Consider the following 22,037-nt stretch of genomic DNA (forward strand, 5'->3'; position numbering starts at 1 on the left):
AGGAGTTAGAAATTGTAGCAGGCCAGGTTTGTGAACTGGGAGTCTGTAGAGCATGCAACCCCCTCGGCCCCGATGGAACTAAACTCTTCCACACACTCACTGAATGCTATCCCCTCAGTGGGACAGACAAACGTACTGCAGGGCACACACTTTTACTGAACGGTATAGGGATAGGGAATTCTCGAAGGACCATCACACAACTTTCATTTAAAAAAAATCTGTGTCTCTGACTCCATCTCTAAGAGATGAGCTGAAACCAGATAGATTTAAGTACACACACGTCCAGGAATAGTCAGACAGATTGAACTGTTTAAACCGTTCATCAACCACTGCTGTACCCACCCTGTCTGGAGTAATAATGGTTATGTGCCTAGGTCAAGGGCACCTCGACATATTTTTCACCGAGTCAGCTCAGGGATGTGTACCAGCGACCTTTCGGTTACTGGCCCAACACTCTTAACCGCTAGGCTACCTGTTTCCTTACATACTCTATGTAGGCATGTGTAGTCTAATTTATACTGTGCACAGGTGAGATCAGGTGAATGGCAGGTCGGACTCACTTGCCTTTCTCAGGTGAAGGGAACGACTGGGGACAGATGGGCAATGGTCCTTCTAGCTGCCCGACGATTCAGCAGAGTTACAGAAGTAGAAAATATGTGAATAAACTATTTTCTTCTGATGACAGAGAAAGTTCCTGGGTAGGTACCGAGACTGACAGCAGCTGGACATTATACATTTTTCAAATACCGTCAGAGCAGTGAAAACGTTAGAACATTTAAGGATACAGCCAGGCAATAACTGAAAATAAATTTCAAGCACTTTTAGAATAGGCCTAGATATTGAACGATGAGAATGCGGGGGTACTTCTGTACAGGAATGCACCTGTAGTTTATAATCTTTATTATCATCATGTAATTTCATTTTTTATTGGCCAACCCCGGGATAGTTGTAGTTGGCCACCCGACCAGCTGATCTGTGTTGTCGGCGTTAATCTGTTAATTAGGTCTGCTGTTCTGTACTGGTAGAGCAGGGTGTCCAGTAGCATGCAAAATATGTTGACCCTCATCTCGAACGTGTTCCGACTGGGCAACGCCAGCAAGAATGTGGTACGTAGTCTACTGACAACCTTCGTGCCGCTGTCCATGATGCTGAAAGTTAGCGAGGTGATAACTCACTGAGATAGCAAGCTAGCTAGCCAGCCAGCCAGACTTGCCGGATGAGAGGTTGGTAGTAGCTCCAGTCCCAGCTAGCAGTGCTGACCTTGTAGGCCTGGTAACATGGTCAGTCAGTACGAACTCAACAACACAACAACCAACTCGATTTACTGTCGCTGTCTACTGCGGGTATTGTTTATATGAGTTGTTACATACATTGACAGCCTGTTCATGCATGCTCTATTCTGCCAGATTTAATTTTTCAACAAAGTTGTGTAGGGTGTAATGGGATACCAAAGATTATTGCATACTCTTCTATTTATTTCCAATAGGTTCACACTTATAAAGAACAGGGTAAAAGGCAATAAGAATATAAACGCCAACTACAGCCACAGTTTAAAAAAAATAATCTTGGTGCTGTCCATGGTGCCTCGTGTTTTTTGCGCGGGCACAACAAAATGTTTACCTGCGGCGTCTACAGGTTTGCCGCACGGTGGCGCTGTAAGGATGGTGTGTAGGCTAGTGATGGTTGGGGCTATTCTCTTGGGGCTAATCTCTTGGCTGTCTTCCTCTTGTCTATAGATTTTCCTCTAATGTTCTCTGTGAACTTCAGCCGCATTCTCTCACCATAAACTCATCAGCACACCTTTCATGGTCAAAAAGATATTAGGCCCTAGGGGCTATATGAGTTTTTGCACAAGTTCCCCTAGTGTTTTAAAGATTAATTACAGACACCACTCATTTTCTCCTCTCTCTCCCAATGACTACTTTTCCCCTCACTCTATCACCCCCCTTCTCTCTCGCTCTCCCCCTCCTCTCCCTGGCTTTCTTGTAGGGAGCCCAAACAGTGTCAGAGGTAAGGAGCTCATAGCTCTGCTGTACAGCCTGTCCTGTAGGCCTGATTTAGCCTGTCAGACCATGAACACAAAACAGCTCATATAGAAAACAGCCTGTGTGTGTACTGATAGAGGCCCTGACTGGTGCACTGTGGTAGATAGTGATAGTTCTGACTACAGATTAGTCTGCTTTGTCCCGACCCTCTGCTCCTCCCTATTAGGGCAGCTGTCAGACACCTCTGGCCGTGCTTTGGTCTGATTGGATGGTTCCTCTGTTCCCCAGCTGCTAATTGGTCTGTCCGAATATGTCAATATAACCTCACCGCCTGCCCCAGCAACACCCCGACAACCACCAATACCACTAGTTAGTATCTGACTGGCTGGCTGGCTCTAACAGAGAAACCTGAACCTCAAACAGCCACGTTCCTTCTGCAGAATTCCCAGTCCTCCTTTCACACTGTGAGTGGATTTAGCCTGGGGAGGAGGGTGGCTGGCTATTAGACTTGTATTTCCTGTGTGTGTGTGTATCGCTCTCTCATGTGTCATTCTCTCTCTCTGCAGGGGGCCAGGATGGTGGCTTCCACACGCTCCTTCGCTGACTTCACCCCACAGGCCAGCTTTGACGTCAAGGTGAGTCCACATACACTTTTAGCACGCCCTGCTGGACGAGCCCTAGATATGACAAGGGAACTTCCTTCTTAAAACTGTTATCTGATTGGTTGGTTGAGCTGTCTGTCTCCTTCCCTTCTCTGTTTTTTCCAATAGAAGTGTGAGCTGCACCGTCTGGAGGAGGGCCCCTCTGAGACAGCGGTGTTGACCAGAGAACAGGGCCTCCAGTACTACAGAACCATGCAGACCATGAGACGCATGGAGCTGAAGGCTGACCAGCTGTACAAGCAGAAGATCATCAGAGGCTTCTGCCACCTCTACGACGGCCAGGTCACCACACACACACACACATTAGATTAGCATATAAACACACTCTCAGGGACATAAGAACATACCCCCCCTCCCCTCACTCCTAGCTGCTGTTGGTGGTGTGTTACAGGAGGCGTGTGCGATGGGCATCGAGGCGGGCATCAACCCAACAGACCACCTGATCACGGCGTACCGCGCCCATGGCTACACCTTCACAAGGGGCGTGTCTGTAAGAGAGATCTTGGCTGAACTCACAGGTGGGATACACCTAGACATTAATCTGAGGTCAGATCTCTATTTCCCCCTAATGGTTACAGTCAGGGTTTAAGGAAGATTAACTGATCTTAGATCTCTACAACTTCTACCTGAAATAGATCTCTAATCTCTTTCTCTATTATTTTTCTATCGCTCTCTCCCCCCTCTCCCTCTGACCTCTCTCTCTCTCTCCCTCTGATCTCTATCTCCCCCCCTCTCTCTCTGACCTCTCGCTATCTCTCCCTCTCTCAGGTCGTAGAGGGGGTGTGGCGAAGGGTAAAGGTGGTTCTATGCATATGTACGCTAAACACTTTTATGGAGGGAACGGAATCGTGGGGGCTCAGGTAACTATCTGAACAGGTCACTTACACACACACACACCCATGCATTCTCACTGTGTGTTTGTGTGTGTCTACAGGTTCCATTAGGGGCAGGTGTGGCACTAGCCTGTCAGTACCAAGGCAACAACCAGGTGTGCGTGGCGCTGTACGGAGACGGAGCAGCCAACCAGGTGAGGTCTATCTAACGGTTACAATGAAGTCATTAAATCATCTACCTACCTGACATGATGACTCCTTGCTGTCCCCAGTCCACCTGCCTGTGCTGCTGCTCCAGTTTCAACTGTTCTGCCTTATTATTATTTGACCATGCTGGTCATTTATGAACATTTGAACATCTTGGCCATGTTCTGTTATAATCTCCACCCGGCACAGCCAGAAGAGGACTGGCCACCCCACATAGCCTGGTTCCTCTCTAGGTTTCTTCCTAGGTTTTGGCCTTTCTAGGGAGTTTTTCCTAGCCACTGTGCTTCTACACCTGCATTGCTTGCTGTTTGGGGTTTTAGGCTGGGTTTCTGTACAGCACTTTGAGATATCAGCTGATGTACGAAGGGCTATATAAATAAATTTGATTTGATCATCATCATCATTGTCTCTTATCTTGTCCAATCAGGGCCAGATCTTTGAGTCGTTCAACATGGCGGCTCTGTGGAAGCTGCCGTGTATCTTCATCTGTGAGAACAACAAGTTTGGCATGGGGACGTCTGTAGAGAGATCTTCCGCGAGCACTGACTACTTCAAGAGAGGAGACTATATACCTGGAATCAAGGTAGGACACACACACACAGTGAGTGAGTGTATCTTTGCTATATTAACCCCTCCGTCCCTGTGGTGTAGGTGGATGGCATGGACGTTCTGTGTGTGAGGGAGGCCATCAAGTTTGCTGCAGACTACTGCAGAGCTGGGAAGGTGAGCTATAATGGCTTGTAGAGCTGGAAAAGATGAGTTCTGATTGGGTCAGAGAAAGTTATAACTGATTTAAGAGCTTGAAGAGTGTTAAGAATCACTGTCTCAGACAGTGAAATCTCAGAAGGCTGATCAGCATGTAGTATCACACCAGTGTCTCTTGCTTGACAGAGGGAGGCTCAGCCCAGTGACCAGTAGAATAAAGGCAGTCTGTGGAAGAGACTATAGGACAGAGCTGTAACTGTTCCCAGTTTAACCACTTATGGTGCTCCTGGTGTGCTACAGGGCCAAAGAGCATAGATGTAGAGACATCAGGTCATCTTTGGAGACAGGTTATTGACTTGGCGGCGCAACTGTAGCTAGAAAAATAGTGTAGACGCAACTGCTTACTAACTGTAAACAATTTTAGCTGGCTAGCTAATCATCAGCTAACTGTGGGACAAAACAATGAAGTTATTTACCATTAATTAGCCACCTCAAATGTCGATGCAGTTTCCAAAACTGCAAGGGACAGACCGTATATCAGTTCTATATCTTTGCTGCAAGGTGTCACCAGTAATGTTAACTTTTTGATGTTTTATGAAGTCTCCACTTTCCAAGCGTGTAGAATACCCTGATCAGGCCATTCAGCTGTGTCATAGGAGTGTTGGTTAGCATTATGAGTCTCCTGGCTTTGAAACCTCTCTGCCAGGGTCCTATTGTGATGGAGCTGGAGACCTACCGTTACCATGGACACAGCATGAGCGACCCCGGGGTTAGGTGAGATGTGATCTCTGATCCCTGACCCTGTGACCGTCACCTGACCCCCGGTTTCTCTCCACCTCCTCACTCCTCACCACACCTCTCCTTTCTCTCTCTCTTGCCCTCTACCTTGTGTAGTCGCTCTACTTCACTCTCCAATGTAGCCTGTCCTGTAGGCTCACCCAGTGTCGTTCAGTGTTGGTTTGGGACGTGCCTAATAACACTGTACCATCGCTTCCATTCCAGCGCGTGCTAGCTCTCTCTCTCTCTGTGCGTGTTTCTCTTTCTCTCTCTCGTCAACGAAGGGCTGGAGCCGAACCCTGCTAATAAGGTCTAACTCCTCTTCTTCCTGTGTGTGATGTAATGTCCTGTAGCTACCGTTCACGTGAGGAAATCCAGGAAGTGCGCAGTAAGAGTGACCCCATAACCATGCTGAAGGAGCGTATGCTGTCCAACAACATGGCTTCTGTGGAGGAGATCAAGGTACTCACACCTTCACCGACAAACAAATATACAGACAGACACACAAACATACACATAGACACACAAACATACAGACACAGGTGGTCCAATTCTTTCTTTCCTTCTTCCTTCCTTCACTACCTACTTCCTTCCTCCCTACCATTAGGAGATAGATGTAGAGATCAGGAAAGTGATCGAGGACGCGGCCCAGTTTGCGATCTCTGACCCTGAGCCGCCATTGGACGAGCTCTGCAACCACATCTTCGCCAACAATCCACCCATGGAGGTCCGTGGGACCAACCCCTGGGTCAAACTGAAGTCTGTCAGTTAGACACACACACATGGACCAAACTACTGTACAGTCTATCAGCTGCACATCCCTTTCTACCCTCTGCAACCAACCCCTGGGTGAAAGTCTACTCCTCCTGTCCTCCGTCTCCCTTCTCTTATTCCCTCATGAATTGTCTCTAAATGCACTATATGAAAGAAGGTCATGACCCTGTAGGTCGGAGGTCAGTCTGTAGCAGCAATCCAAACCAGTCTGTCACCTCTGACACTGACGTCACTGGTATTTATTGACACTGTATTGAGTATATTATGTAGTTTTATATTTATGTATTCTCCTGACACTGAGGGACCACCTGTCTGTAGATTGGAGGTGTATGGCGTAGGGCAGGCTTTTGTTCCAGCCTAGCACTAACACACCTGACTCAATCAGTCATCAAGACATTGATTAGCTGGATCTGGTGTGTTCACGCGGGTACTTACTAAGCTTGCACACCCTCTAACTCTCCAGTACCAGGGTTGGCTACCCCTGGATAAGGGAGTGTGTGTGGGGATGGTTCTAGGTTAAACCAAGTTCATCTCCCTGTAAGGTTTCAGACTGTTAGTATGTATTACCTCTGACCCAGATGTTATTGTAGCACTGTAGCACTTTGACTAGATAGATAAACTAATGAGATATCATACTGCAAGTCATTATTGTCATCATAGAAAATTGTGGTCTATTTCTTGCTCTTCCTCTCCTTCTTTAACTTCCTTCCGGGCATCAATCTATCCTTCTTTCCGTGAGCAGCAGATACTGATCCAAGCACTAACAGAAGAACTGAAAAACTGAACGATTGTTGTACAGTTTGTTGTGATTTGACTGAAGCAATAAAATTGGCAGAGACTGTGTGATATGTTAGTTGTTTGTGTCTGATAACACTGCAGAGTTCTGTGTGCAGACAGCTAATAATGTACCAAACCTCATGAGATTAGCTTCTCAGATGGAGCCATCTTTTAAAAACATTTTTTAAAATCTTAATATGAACACAACAAATACAAAAAAACAGAAATATACAAACAAGAGTACATAAACCTAATATACAAACAAGTGTACATAAACCTAATATACAAAAACCAGAAATATACAAACAAGAGTACATAAACCAAATATACAAACAAGTGTACATAAACCTAATATACAAAAACCAGAAATATACAAACAAGAGTACATAAACCTAATATACAAAAACCAGAAATATACAAACAAGAGTACATAAACCAAATATACAAACAAGTGTACATAAACCTAATATACAAAAACCAGAAATATACAAACAAGAGTACATAAACCAAATATACAAACAAGTGTACATAAACCTATTATACAAAAACCAGAAATATACAAACAAGAGTACATAAACCTAACAGACGGGTATTACATATCAAGACTAATTTTACATTTGTTAAATACTTTCATGGTGCGTATTGTTTTTACATTTACTGATTATTTCAACATACTATTCCAATTCTATCTGAAATAATGTGAAAAGGGGGTTGTTCTCTGCCCACTTCATTTTATGGACAAAGAATCTTCCATGAAAGATAAGCAAATTAACAATGAATGTTAAATCAGGGTCCATATCATTTGGTTCAAAATAAAACATAACAGAGTCTTTCAAATTAACATTAATAGTTGTTTCCTTTAAAATAAAATCTTCTAACTCACACAAATCTTCTGACATAAGAGCAGTCCCAAAATAAATGGCCAAGAGTCTCTGGGTCACAATTACAAAATAGACTTTTGTTATCAACAGCTATTTTAAATCTGTGTATAATAAAGGTCTTTAAAGGGTAGATTCTATGAATGAGTTTGTATGATACTACTTTCACCTTATTAGATATACAATATTTACCAGATAACAACAAAACTTTGTTCCAGTTCACTTGTCTGAGGGCTGCAGTCCAGTACATTTTAGCAGAGGGAATAGTAACATATTGACATAGTGTCCTTATATACATGTTATTACGTTTAAAATGTCAATTCCTTCTAGTTGTATTGAGGCTACAAAATCCTCAACAGTTGCACTTGGAGTGTTGTTATATTCTCCTAAAAGAAGAAAAGCACCTTTAGGGACAGCTCTAACAACAATTTGATACTCCTCAGGAGTGAATGTAACATTGTGTGTTGTAATACATTCTGGATAATCATATAGTTGTCCATCATTCAATAATTGTTTAACCCAAATAATGTCAAACCAGTTCTGGAAAAACAAAGACTTGTTTTTGTATTTTATGTCTCTATTATTCCAGATTGTATACCTATGAGGGGAAATGGTGTTTGTACATGAGGTTCCAAGTTAGAAGTACTTGTTTATGAAAGTTTGCAAGCTTAGTAGGGATTTTACCCAAATCAACGTTGCATTTGAGTAAGAATTCTAGACCACAAATGTGTTGGAATATTAAATTAGGGATGATATTCCAGATGCAACCCTTATTTCTTAAATAGTTTTGTATCCATTTGATCTTAAATATTATATTAGAGGTTTTGAAATCCAGAGCATTCAACCCTCCCTCACCTTGGGTGCTACATATTACCGCTTCTCTGAAATAATGAGGTTTATTCCTCCTTATGAAGTTAAATAATTTAGTATCAACCATTTTAGTTACTGACAGAGGAACATCCAAGTCAAGGGAGGTATAAACTCATCTGGACCTTCAGATTTTGATAAAAGTACTCATCCAGATAAAGAAAGATCTCTTAATAACCAGGAGTTAAATCTTTCTGATCTTTGCTAACTGTAATACCAAGATATGTGATCACATATTTTACAGGGATATTACATACTGAGTTTCAGTCACATCTTTTCAATGCAAATAATTCACATTTCCTAATATTCAGAGATAAACCAGATACATGTGTGAAGGCATTAATAAACTCAATAGGTTTCTTGACTTCATTATGATCTTTCAAAAAAATGTTGGTGTCGTCAGCCAATTGTGAACATTCTCTCTCTTTGTCTTGTATCTGAATACCCCTAAAACCATCCTTATTTATATGATGTGCCATAACTTGTGTGACCAATAAAAATAAGAAAGGAGAAATTGGGCATTCCACGTCTAATGTCGAATCTTTGTGAAGTTCCATGGGATAATTTAACAGAGCTGTTACTATTATTGTAGATTGTCTTAATTACAATTTGAAAATATTGAACAAAACCAAACAATCGAAGAGTCTCAAAAATAAAATAATGTTCAACTGTATCAAATGCCTTGTAAAAGTCTACAAATAAAATAAAGCTTTCTTCCATAATGTGCTCATTGTAGTCTATCAAGTCCAATACTAGTCGAATATTATTACATACCCAGTCTGGTTTTATGAAGGGCAGATGGAGCCATCTTGCTTCCACCTATCCAGTTCATTTTACATCCATAAATCTAAGACATCATCTGCCAGCAGATGTCACCACAGCGCCAGAAGTTCACGCCCAGACAGTACAGCTGTATCTGAGGAGAGAAGGCAGAGATTAATGTTCTGTCACCAAGTTCAGTCTGGCAGTTCAGTATAAATATCTTTGGGTTGTAATTATACTGTTCCCGCCCACAGCACATCTTCAGTCACACACACACACACACACACACACCTCTTTAGTCACAGATAATGACTCTGTGCCAGTTCATGGTTCTCATTATCCTTCATAGGGCCCATAAGGTGGATGGACTATAGATAGCTCATAATAAAGCAGTCTCTCACGCTAAGGACCTCCAACATCAAACTTTAACTGGTGAGAAACGATTCATACAGTCAGAGACAGACCCCTCCAAAGTCAAGGGTGGCAATTAAACTGCTAATATTAAGGTATATTATACTATGTTGGGGCGAATTGTAGCCTATGATAAAGCCCATGATTCGCCTATCTACATCATATAATTATAATAGCCTTATCTATATCATATATAATTTTCAACACACAACCTGCAGCATATTTCAGTTCATCGCCTGAATAGCTCCTTATTGATCAGAGTCATGTTCTGCACTCTAACTGTGGGCTCTTCATGGTTACGGAACCATTAGCCTACAACGCACCGCCTTCACCAAATAATAAAGTATCTCGTCTCACCCGGTGTCTCATGTGACCAGCCCGGATAGACTGTAACTCCAAGAGCAAGCCCCCTCACCTGCCTGTGTCCGGCTCGGAAGAGGTGTCCCGTACCGCGGTTATAAGAGGGCCCCGCCCCCAAATATGACGCAGGCGTGACTCGTCAGTCTGACAGGTAGGTAAGACACCCGGCGCCATATTGGGTCAAAACGGAAGTGAGTGAGTGAGTGAGTGAGTGAGTGAGAGAGAGAGAGAGAGAGAGAGAATAGGCAGTGGAAACACGGCATAGTGACACAAGGGCGAAAGTGGAGAGCGAGACAGTTTTCCGTAAAAGGCGTTAGCTCAGCTAGTGTAATGTAGTGAACATTATTCCGCTAGAGAACGACGGGGCGGCCCCTGTTTTAGAAACTCCTTTTCCTCCAATTCGGGGCTAACGCGATAGCCTACTAGACTAGAACAGAGTTTTAGATTACTACATTGATTGCCTACGGTCCTGTCTGGAGCGGAGCTTTAGCGCTCTAACTAATAGACAACACTAGAATAGATCAGAGGAAACCAGGACAGCTCGAGCGCCAAGATGCCCCTGGCACAATTGCCAGATCCCTGGCAGAAGATGGCACTGGGGCGGGCGGCAAGCGAGGTGAGTGTGTGTGTGTGAGAGAGAGAGAGTGTGTGTATGAGAGAGAGAGAGAGATAGTATTCATTTCCATCACCAGAAAACTGTCTGCGGGAAAAGATGTGAACAGATTATTATATTGAAGCGTCACGTTGACTGTCTCTGAGCTGCACTTCATAGATATAAACAAACGCGTAGCACCACGGGTCTGAGGCTGGCTACTGAAACCAAATGGATAAGTTGCTGAGCCTCGGATAATAGAGAGAGAGAAAGGCGAGTGGGCGGTCATCCGACAGATCGCACGATTTAGGATGCGGCTTTCAGCGGGCGTGTGTGTTTCCTGGATGATGCGGTTAAAGCAAGCGTGACGTGTTTAAAGAGAAGTGAGTAGAGTCGCCCGCGTATGATTGTCTGAAGACATTCTCTGATTCACATTTGATTCATAATTATACCCTAGTGTACTACTGTGCACAGCCCCCTCTCTCTCTCTACCTTTCTCTGTTCTCTGTCTATCTCAGTATATATCTCATGCTCGATAACAAGAGGATGGACATATTATTGGTAACGTGTGTGTTCTCAGTGCTTTGTCGGAGAATGTTTCTAGGGCACAACACTATTGTAAAGTGGCTGCTCCACTGGATGTCATAAGGTGAATGCACCAATTTGTAAGTCGCTCTGGATAAGAGCGTCTGCTAAATGACTTAAATGTAATGTAAATGTAACAGCACTTTCACTCACTCAATCATTCCTACTCAACTAAGCAAGTTAACAATAAATGAGTTTTGGCAGCAGGTAGACTGACTGTTAGACTGTTGGGCCCTCAGTCGATACTGGTCCATTAGATAGCCATCACTGTATCACACTGTGTGTGTGTGAGTGTATGTGAGAGAGAGAGTTAACCATTTCATGACAGAGAGACATTAACTCTTTCATGACAGAGAGACATGAACTCTTTAATGGCAGAGAGACATTAACTCTTTCATGACAGAGAGACATTAACTCTTTAATGACAGAGGCCGTGAGATGACTTTCTGTCTTTTCACCCCATCCTCTCCCTCTCTCCCTCTCCACTCTTTCTGTCCCTCTCTCTCTCTCTCCCGTCCTCTCCCCCTCTCTCCCATCCTCTCCCTCTCCACTGTCCCTCTCTACCTCTCTCTCCCCCTCTCTCCCGTCCTCTCCCTCTCTCTCTCTCTCCCCTCTCTCTCCCCCTCTCTCTCCCTCTCTCTCCCCCTCTCTCCCCCTCTTTCTCCCTCCCTCTCCCCCTCTCTCTCCTCCTCTCTCTCCTCCTCTCTCCCCCTCTCTCCCGTCCTCTCCCTCTCTCTCCCCCTCTCCCCCTCTCTCTCCCCCTCTCTCCCCCTCTCTCTCCCCCTCTCTCTCCCTCTCTCCCCCTCTCTCTCCTCCTCTCTCCCTCTCTCTCCCCTCTCTCTCCCCCTCCCTCTCTCTCTCCCTCTCTCTCCCCCTCTCTCCCTTTCAATCATCCTGTTACATGTTTATCAGGCTTACTGCTGCACTGAACTAAGTAATAATAATGATAAGTGCTACTATTATGAATAATAACCATGTTACAGCCTCAGTTTATTCTGAGTGATCCAATCACTTTCATATTAAAGAAACATGTGACCTGACAGCGCCAGATCAAAAATCACTTCAACAGTTTCACTATATTTGATTATATATCCATTCCCAAGTATTTAGCGACGTTGTGAAATGGGAATGCCACAGTAATAACCTATACATTACAACGTTGTTTCGTTGGGATTCACTACATCTAGCAACACCAGGTATTTAGACATTGTGTTGACTTCTTTGAAATAAAATTGACCTAAAATGTACATTACAATAACTAATAGTTGTTTATTGTGTTTTTGCAGGATGCCCATCGGCATGTTCTGGAGGATTCTATTGGAGAGGATGATTCTATGTCCTGTAACGTAAGTCTACACACTCAAACACACACCCCCCACCCCCCTCCAAATGTCATATTATGTCTATATACAGTGTTGTAACAATGTGCAAATAGTTAAAGTACAAAGGTGAAAATAAATATGGGTTGTTTTTACAAGGGTGTTTGTTCTTCACTGGTTGCCCTTTTCTTGTGGCAGCAGGTCACACTTCTTGCTGCTCTGATGGCACACTGTGGTATTTCACCAATAGATATGAAAGTTTATTCAAATTGGATTTGATTTTGAATTCTTTGTGGGTCTGTGTAATCTGAGGGAAATATGTGTCTCTAATATGGTCATACGTTTGGCCGGTTAGGAAGTGCCACTCAGTTTCCAACTCATTTTGTGGGCAGTGAGCACATAGCCTGTCTTCTCTCTCTTTCTCTCATTCTCTCTGTATGTGTGTCAGCTGTATGTATAGACATTTAAATGCAGAGGAGATGGCTTATAGATCTGCTGTCTGAGAAAAGCTGAGCAGGTATTATTACTAATATCCCTAGAGGGACACACGCACGACATCGAGGGGCATCTTAGTGGGGTCTCCCTCTCACTCTGACCACAGCTCTTTAATGCCGCACCCTGTTGTCACGGAGACAGACTGTGAAACCCCCTCTCTTTCTGGAAGTGTGTGTTTGTGTGTCAGATCTGGGTCATTTATGTATGTCAAATTCTTTCACACACGTGATTTGGACTGCTTGATATGATGGAAACAATGGAATATACCTAAAGAAGCTACGCCAAGAAAATCTAAAATAGTTTGTATTTGACCCTGTGTGTTGTAGTCCCTATGGAGAGTATGTATGTGATGTATATTATACTTTGTGTGTGTGTGTGCGTGTGTGTGTATGTGTGTGTGCGTGCGTGTGTCCGTGAGAGACAGAGAGAGAGGGATTGGCTGTGTCCAGCGCTCGCTGGCAGATGGTATTTAATCTTCTCAGGCCATCTGGACTGACTTTCTCTGGCGTCTTTAAACGCCCACGCACACACACACACACACACACACACACACACACACACACACACACACACACACACACACACACACACACACACGCAGACACAAACACTCTACCCTACATATTTATTTGGACAGTGAAGCTAAAACTTTTATACTCTTTATACTCCAGCATTTTGGATTTGAGATCAAATGTTTAATATGAGGTGACATTACAGAATGTCACCTTTTATTTTAGGGTATTTTCATACATTTCTAAATGGTAAAACATGTGTAAGCACTTTATGTATCTAGTCCCCCTATTTGAAGGTGTCATAAGTATTTGGACAAATGTAACATTTATTCAAAAGTTTAGTATTTTGTTCCATTCCTAGCACACAATGACTACATCAAGGTTGTGACTCTACAAACTTGTTGTGTTTCGGATGATGTTGTGCCAAATAGAAATGAATATGAATGTATTGTGTCATTGGATAATCATGAATGAATCGTAGAAAATGATGAGTGAGAAAGTTAGAGGCATAAATATCATAACCCCCCACCCCCAAAAAAAGAAAATAAATTGGGGGTGTGCAGTCAGGTGTTTCAGCGACTAGTCATTTTTCACACCCTTACCTTTAATTATTCAAATCAAATCAAATGTATTTATATAGCCCTTCGCACATCAGCTGATATCTCAAAGTGCTGTACAGCCTAAAACCCCAAACAGCAAGCAATGCAGGTGTAGAAGCACGGTGGCTAGGAGAAACTCCCTAGAAAGGCCAAAACCTAGGAAGAAACCTAGAGAGGAACCAGGCTATGTGTGGACTGGAGGCTGAGACAGGAGGGGTCAGGAGACACTGTGGCCCCATCTGATGACACCCCCGGACAGGGCCAAACAGGAAGGATATATTACTCAGCCTTTATCAACCTTAAGACCTATGTGCTTGTGTGTGTTTGTGTGTATGTGTGTGCTTTTGTGCGTGGATATATGTATGTGTAAAATAATAATAATACATCATTTGCTGGGTGCTTATATTTGCCCTATTTCACACATGTACAAGTGTGTATTATACTCATGTGTGAATGGGAATTTTTGCATGTTCCAACTCCCCCTGGGACACCCTCAGAGTGTGGGTGTGTGTGTTGTCTAGGCAGGTTGTTTTAGATCACAAAGGGCCATCAGTCAAATGTAAAAACGTTTAAATCCCCTTGGATTGATGAGAAATTTAACAATTGTATGGTTGAGAGGGATGACGCAAAATGAATGTGAAATAAATAAGTCTGTCAGCACAACCGATTGGCAAACGTACTGCAAATGGAGAAATCATATGACTAAACTAAATAAAAAGAAGAAGAAATAATTCTATGAAACAAAGAGAAATTATATAATGATAGTAAAAAGCTTTGGAGAACCTTAAATGACATTTTGGGCAAAAAGGCAAACTCGGCCCCATCATTAATTGAATCAGATGGCTCATTCATCACAAAACCCACTGATATTGTCAATTATTTAATGATTTTTTAATTAGCAAGATTAGTAAACTTAGTCATAACATGCCAGCAACAAACGCTGACACTACACATCCAAGTATATCTTACCAAATGATGAAAACAAGCATTGTACTTTGAATTCCGTAATGTGAGTGTGGAAGAGGTGAATATTTTTGTTGTTGTCTATCAACAATGACAAACCACCGGGGTCTGACAACTTGGATGGAAAATTACCCTTGGATAATAGCGGACGATATTGCCAATCCTATTTGCCATATATTTAATTTAAGCCCACTAGAAAGTATGTGCCCTCAGGCCTGGAGGGAAGCAAAAGTAATTTAGCAACCTAAGAATAGTAAAGCCCCCTTTACTGGCTCAAATAGCCGACCAATCAGACTGTTACCAACCCTTAGTAAACTTTTGGAAAAAATAATTCAGGAAGATTCAGGAATTCCCCAGGGCAACGGTATAGGCCACTTACTTTTTTCAATCTTTACTAATGACATGCCACTGGCTTTGAGAAAAGCATTTCAGAATGGGTGGCGAGGAATAAGTTAGTCCTAAATATTTCTAAAACTAAAAGCATTGTATTTGGGACAATTCATTCACTAAACCCTTAAATTTTGTAATGAATAATGTGGAAATTGAGCAAGTTGAGGTGACTAAACTGCTTGGTGTAATCCTGGATTATAAACTGTCATGGTCAAACATATTGATATACTGAACAGTAGCTAAGATGGGGAGAAGTCGGTCCATAATAAAGCACTGCTCTGCAATCTTAACATCTATCAACAAGGCAGGTCCTACAGGCCCTAGTTTTGTCGCAGCAGCACTACTGTTCAATCATGTGGGCAGGTGCCACAAAGAGGGAACAGGGCAGCACGGTTGGACCTTAAAAGTACACAGGGAGCTAACATGAATGATATTTAATTATTATATATATATATATTTTTTTTACCTTTATTTAACAGGCAAGCCAGTTAGGAACACATTCTTATTTACATTGACAGCCTAGGAATAGTGGGTTAACTGCCTTGTTCATGGGCAGAACGACAGATTTTTACCTTGTCAGCTTGGGGATTCGATCTAGCAACCTTTCGGTTACTGGCCCAAGGACTAACTTATTCCTCGCCACCCATTCTGAAATGCTTTTCTCAAAGCCAGTGGCATGTCATTAGTAAAGATTGAAAAAAGTAAGTGGCCTAAACCGTTGCCCTGGGGAATTCCTGAATCTTCCTGAATTATTTTTTCCAAAAGTTTACTAAGGGTTGGTAACAGTCTGATTGGTCGGCTATTTGAGCCAGTAAATGGGGCTTTACTAGGCTACCACTAGGCTACCTGCCGCCCCAAATATGCATGTCAATCTCTCCTGGCTCAAAGTGGAGGAGAGATGGTGAAGTGTTGACATGCTGAATGCACTGAGCTGTCTGTTTAAACTACTAGCACATAACTCAGACACCCATGCATACCCCACAAGACATGCCACCAGAGGTCTCTTCACAATCCTCAAGTCCAGAACAGAGTATGGGAGGCGCACAGTACTACATAGAGACATGAATACATGGAACTCTATTCATAATAAACCCCAGGTAAAGTAGCTGCTGCCTTGGCAGGAACTAATGGGGATTCATAATAAACCCCAGGTAGAGTAGCTGCTGCCTTGACAGGAACTAATGGCCCCAGGAAGAGTAGCTGCTGCCTTGGCAGGAACTAATGGGGATCCATAATAAACCCCAGGTAGAGTAGCTGCTGCCTTGGCAGGAACTAATGGGGGATCCATAATAAACCCCAGGTAGAGTAGCTGCTGCCTTGGCAGGAACTAATGGGGGATCCATAATAAACCCCAGGTAGAGTAGCTGCTGCCTTGACAGGAACTAATGGGGGATCCATAATAAACCCCAGGTAGAGTAGCTGCTGCCTTGGCAGGAACTAATGGCCCCAGGAAGAGTAGCTGCTGCCTTGGCAGGAACTAATGGGGGATCCATAATAAACCCCAGGTAGAGTAGCTGCTGCCTTGACAGGAACTAATGGCCCCAGGAAGAGTAGCTGCTGCCTTGACAGCAACTAATGGCCCCAGGAAGAGTAGCTGCTGCCTTGGCAGGAACTAATGGGGATCCATAATAAACCCCAGGTAGAGTAGCTGCTGCCTTGGCAGGAACTAATGGGGGATCCATAATAAACCCCAGGTAGAGTAGCTGCTGCCTTGTCAGGAACTAATGGCCCCAGGAAGAGTAGCTGCTGCCTTGACAGCAACTAATGGCCCCAGGAAGAGTAGCTGCTGCCTTGGCAGGAACTAATGGACCCCAGGAAGAGTAGCGGCTGCCTTGACAGGAACTAATGGACCCTAGGAAGTGTAGCTGCTGCCTTGGCAGGAACTAATGGACCCCAGGTAGAGTAGCTGCTGCCTTGGCAGGAAATAATGGACCCCAGGAAGAGTAGCTGCTGCCTTGGCAGGAACTAATGGACCCCAGGAAGAGTAGCTCCTGCCTTGGCAGGAATTAATGGGGATCCATAATAAACCCCAGGTAGAGTAGCTACTGCCTTGGCAGGAACTAATGGGGATCCCTAATAAATACATAATAACAAAAATGTCAAATGAGTCTGTTCCAAATGCAAGAACCTGCCATATGTATGCTCATCACTGCCCTGGGGATGACGGAATGCACACACTCTCTGTCTATATTCTTTTTAATTTCATTGTGCAACACAGTACTGAGAGAGAGGGGGGGGGGGTAAAGGGAGAGCTGGCTAGGGAGGTGGACCTATTAATTGAGAGAGAGAGAGGGGTAAAGGGAGAGCTGGCTAGGGAGGTGGACCTATTAATTGAGAGAGAGAGAGGGGTAAAGGGAAAGCTGGCTAGGGAGGTGGACCTATTGATTGAGAGAGAGGGAGAGGTGTAAAGGGAGAGCTGGCTAGGGAGGTGGACCTATTGATTGAGAGAGAGGGAGAGGTGTAAAGGGAGAGCTGGCTAGGGAGGTGGACCTATTAATTGAGAGAGGGAGAGGTGTAAAGGGAGAGCTAGCTAGGGAGGTGGACCTATTAATTGAGAGAGGGAGAGGTGTAAAGGGAGAGCTGGCTAGGGAGGTGGACCTATTAATTGAGAGAGAGAGAGGGGTAAAGGGAGAGCTGGCTAGGGAGGTGGACCTATTAATTGAGAGAGGGAGAGGTGTAAAGGGAGAGCTGGCTAGGGAGGTGGACCTATTAATTGAGAGAGGGAGAGGTGTAAAGGGAGAGCTGGCTAGGGAGGTGGACCTATTAATTGAGAGAGAGAGAGGGGTAAAGGGAGAGCTGGTTAGGGAGGTGGACCTATTAATTGAGAGAGAGAGAGAGAGAGGGGTAAAGGGAGAGCTGGCTAGGGAGGTGGACCTATTAATTGAGAGAGAGAGAGGGGTAAAGGGAGAGCTGGTTAGGGAGGTGGACCTATTAATTGAGAGAGAGAGAGGGGTAAAGGGAGAGCTGGCTAGGGAGGTGGACCTATTAATTGAGAGAGAGGGGGGGGGGGGTAAAGGGAGAGCTGGCTAGGGAGGTGGACCTATTAATTGAGAGAGAGAGAGAGGGGTAAAGGGAGAGCTGGTTAGGGAGGTGGACCTACTAATTGAGAGAGAGAGAGGGGTAAAGGGAGAGCTGGCTAGGGAGGTGGACCTATTAATTGATAGAGAGGGTGAGGTGAAGCTAGAGAGAGAGAGATGTCCCCCATCTGGTTGCTGTCAGTATGACATGGTACAGTCCTCTGAAGGGCAGGGTCACTGGACTAGCGCACTCGTGTGTGTGTGTGTGTGTGTGTGCGTGTGTGTCTATGGGTGTGCTGGTCCGCACATTCTGGGACAGCCGGCATTGGGCTCTTCATGAGAGTGAAGCATTGTGGGATTGTTACCGGCATTGGGCTCTTCATGAGAGTGAAGCATTGTGGGATTGTTATTGTGAGGTCACAAGGTGATGATGCAATCTCTGTATCAGGCGCCACACTTCCTGAATGGAACACTCTCTAAGAACAATTATATTGCATGCACACACACACACGGTCAGAGGGGTTTTCTAGGAGTTTCCCTCAGACACTTTTAATCGAGAGAAGAGGGAGGAGAAAGAGAGGGAGGAGAGTTATGAGAGAGACACAGGAAGGGAGGGACAGAAGAGAGAGGAGAGGGAGAGAAAAAAAGGGAGGAGATGGATGCAGAGAAAGAAGGAGAGGGCAAAGGAGGAAGTGAGGGGCTACAGGCCAAACAGAGCCCCACCCAGGGATCCCCCTGTCCCCCAGAGCCCCACCCAGGAATCCCCCTGTCCCCCAGAGCCCCACCCAGGGATCCCCCTGTCCCCCAGAGCCCCACCCAGGGATCCCCCTGTCCCCCAGAGCCCCACCCAGGGATCCCCCTGTCCCCCAGAGCCCCACCCAGGGGTCCAGTCAAGATGCTCTCAATGGTGCAGCTGTATAACTTTTTGAGGATCTGAGGGCTCATGCCAAATCTTTTCAGCCTCCTGAGGGGGAAGAGGCATTGTCGTGCCCTCTTCATGACTCTGTTGGTGTGTGTGGACCATGATAGATCCTTAGTGATGTGGACACCGAAGAACTTGAAGCTCTTGACCTTTGTCTTGCTGACATTAAGGAAGATGTCGTTGCATCACACTGCCAGGTCCCTGTCCTCCTCCCTAAAGGCTGTCTTATCATCGTCGGTGATCAGGCCTACCACCGTCGTGTCACCAGCATACTTAATGATGGTGTTGGAGTTGTGCACAGCCACGCAGTCATGGTTGAACAGGGCGTACAGGAGGGGACTAAGCATGCACCCCTGCGGGGCCACTGTGTCAAGGGTCAGCGTGGCGGATGTGTTGTTGCCTTTCCTCACCACCTGGGGGTGGCCAGTCATGAAGTCCAGGATCCAGTTGCAGAGGGGGGTGTTTAGTCCCAGGGTCCTTAGCTTAGTGATGAGCTTGGAGGGCACTATGGTGTTGAACACTGAGTAATCAATGAACAGCATTCTCATATAGGTGTTCCTCTTGTCCAGGTGGGAGAGGGCAGTGCAAAAGAGATTGCATCATCTGTGGATCTGTTGAGGCAGTATGCAAATTGGGGTGGGTCCAGGGTGTCTGGGATGATGTTTTTGATGTGAGCTATGACCAGCATTTCAAAGCATTTCATGGGCACAGATGTGAGTGCTACAGGGCGATAGCCATTTAGAAAAGTTACCTGGCGTTCTTGGGCACAGGGACTATGGTGGTCTGCTTGAAACATGTAGGTATTACAGACTGGGTCAGGGAGATGTTGAAAATGTCAGTGAAGACACTTGCCAGCTGGTCAGCGCATGCTCTGAGTACGCGTCCTGGTAATTTGTCTGGCACTGTAGCATTGTGAATGTTAAAGTGTTTAAAGGTCTTACTCAAATCATCTACGGAGAGCGTGATCACACAGTCATCCGGAACAGCTGGCGCTCTCATGCACGGTTCAGTGTTGCTTGCCTCAAAGCGAGCATGGAAGGCATTTAGCTTGCCTGGTAGGCTTGCGTCATTGGGCAGCTCGCTGCTGGGTTTCCCTTTGTAATCCGTATTTTTTAAGTGTATTTATTTCACCTTTATTTAACCAGGTAGGCCAGTTGAGAACAAGTTCTCATTTACAACTGCGACCTGGCCAAGATAAAGCAAAGCAGTGTGACACAAACAACACATGGAGTTACACATGGAATAAACAAATGTACAGTCAATAACACAATAGAAAAGTCTATATACAGTGTGTGCAAATGTAGTAAGATTAGGGAGGTAAGGCAATAAATAGGCCATAGTGGCAAAATAATTACAATTTAGCAATTAAACACGGGAGTGATAGATGTGCAAGTAGAGATACTGGGGTATAAAGGAGCAAGATAAATAAATAACAATATGGGGATGAGGTGGTTGGGTGGAATATTTACAGTTGGGCTATGTACAGGTACAGTGATAGGTAAGCTGCTTATCAGCTGATGCATAAAGTTAGTGAGGGAGATATAAGACTCCAGCTTCAGTGATTTTTGCAATTCGTTCCAGTCATTGGCAGCAGAGAACTGGAAGGAAAGCCGGCCAAAGGAGGAGTTGACTTTGGGGATGACCAGTGAAATATACCTGCTGGAGCAAATACAATAGTTGCAAGCCCTAGATCTTAGTCCTGTATTGATGCTTTGCCTGTTTGATGGCTTGCCGTAAGTCGTGGCAGGATTTATTATAAGCATCCGGATTAGTGTCCAGCTCCTTAGAAGCGGCAGCTCTAGCCTTTCACTCAGTGCGGATGTTGCCTGTAATCCATGGCTTCTGGTTTGGATATGTACGTACAGTCACTGTGGGGGATGAATTTGTCGATTTACATATTACAGTCTGTGCTAGTGAAACATACAGTTTACATACAGTATACAGTTTACAGACCATTTATATATTTTGAGTATCTTCATGGGCGTTGTGTAGGATTTTATGTTTATCTATTGGAACGCCGTATGTTCGTGTGTCTGTGTGGGTGTGGGTGTGTTTGTGTGAGGTAGTGGAAACCCTCTGAGGAATGATGTGTGTGTTCCTGTGCAGATGTGGTTGCCAGGGGAGCAAGGACAGGACATGCTCTAATCACCACGGTGACCAGCAGCTGTAGGCTCTTCCTGGGCAGACCTTCCTCCTGTGTGTGTGTGTTTAGACTCCTATGAGTTCCTCTCTCTGTCCATTCTTCAACTCAGTGGCCTGTGAATGCTTGGGTATGTGTTTCTCTCTGTCGTCGTTTGTGGATGTGTGTGTGTGATATGAGGACAATGCTGAAGATGCTTTTGTCTTGGATCAGACACAACCATATACGGGTAGGGCTCTGACAATACGCACACGCAAACACACATACACACACGGTTAGCGTTTGCTTTCCCATACTGACTGTTAGTTTCCCAAGCAATCACATTCAGTCTCTCTTTCTTTGGGTGAGGGCAAACATTCTTATTCTATGTTAAGACAAAGGCATGTGTGTATTTGTGTGTGTGTGTGTGATATAATTACGAGGCTTGCTCTGACCTAAGAAGCGCTGCTGGCAACAGATGAAGCGGTGAGATTTCTCTAACAAGAGAGACCGAGAGAGACAGAGA

At 44.6% G+C, this 22,037-nt stretch overlaps 2 protein-coding genes across 4 annotated transcripts in view; both read left to right on the forward strand.

The window, feature by feature from the left end:
- Positions 1-959: 959 nt before the first annotated feature.
- Positions 960-6,786, forward strand: LOC115104976 (pyruvate dehydrogenase E1 component subunit alpha, mitochondrial-like). 3 transcript variants are annotated; one of them, XM_029626445.2, is made up of 12 exons: positions 960-1,106; positions 1,990-2,010; positions 2,552-2,620; positions 2,756-2,929; positions 3,039-3,165; positions 3,416-3,507; positions 3,582-3,674; positions 4,115-4,270; positions 4,339-4,410; positions 5,099-5,166; positions 5,523-5,631; positions 5,777-6,786. In XM_029626445.2, exons 1-12 carry the CDS (start codon positions 1,044-1,046, stop codon positions 5,939-5,941), a joined length of 1,209 nt encoding a protein of 402 aa, XP_029482305.1. In that variant the 5' UTR covers positions 960-1,043; the 3' UTR covers positions 5,942-6,786. The 3 variants fall into 3 exon arrangements, with proteins under 3 accessions (XP_029482305.1, XP_029482306.1, XP_029482307.1); XM_029626446.2 differs by lacking the exon at positions 1,990-2,010; XM_029626447.2 differs by lacking the exons at positions 960-1,106; positions 1,990-2,010 and adding an exon at positions 2,347-2,449.
- A 3,438-nt stretch (positions 6,787-10,224) lies between these two features.
- The window catches only part of LOC115104977 (ribosomal protein S6 kinase alpha-3), a 39,170-nt gene continuing 27,357 nt past the window's right edge, over positions 10,225-22,037 (forward strand). Inside the window, exons 1-2 of the mRNA XM_065007018.1 lie at positions 10,225-10,614; positions 12,462-12,521. Of these exons, the coding sequence (XP_064863090.1) occupies positions 10,552-10,614; positions 12,462-12,521 (123 nt within the window). The 5' untranslated portion in view covers positions 10,225-10,551. The remainder of the gene's footprint in view (positions 10,615-12,461; positions 12,522-22,037) is intronic.

Source organism: Oncorhynchus nerka, linkage group LG22 (assembly GCF_034236695.1).
Source record: "Oncorhynchus nerka isolate Pitt River linkage group LG22, Oner_Uvic_2.0, whole genome shotgun sequence".
Taxonomy (NCBI): Eukaryota; Metazoa; Chordata; class Actinopteri; order Salmoniformes; family Salmonidae; genus Oncorhynchus; species Oncorhynchus nerka.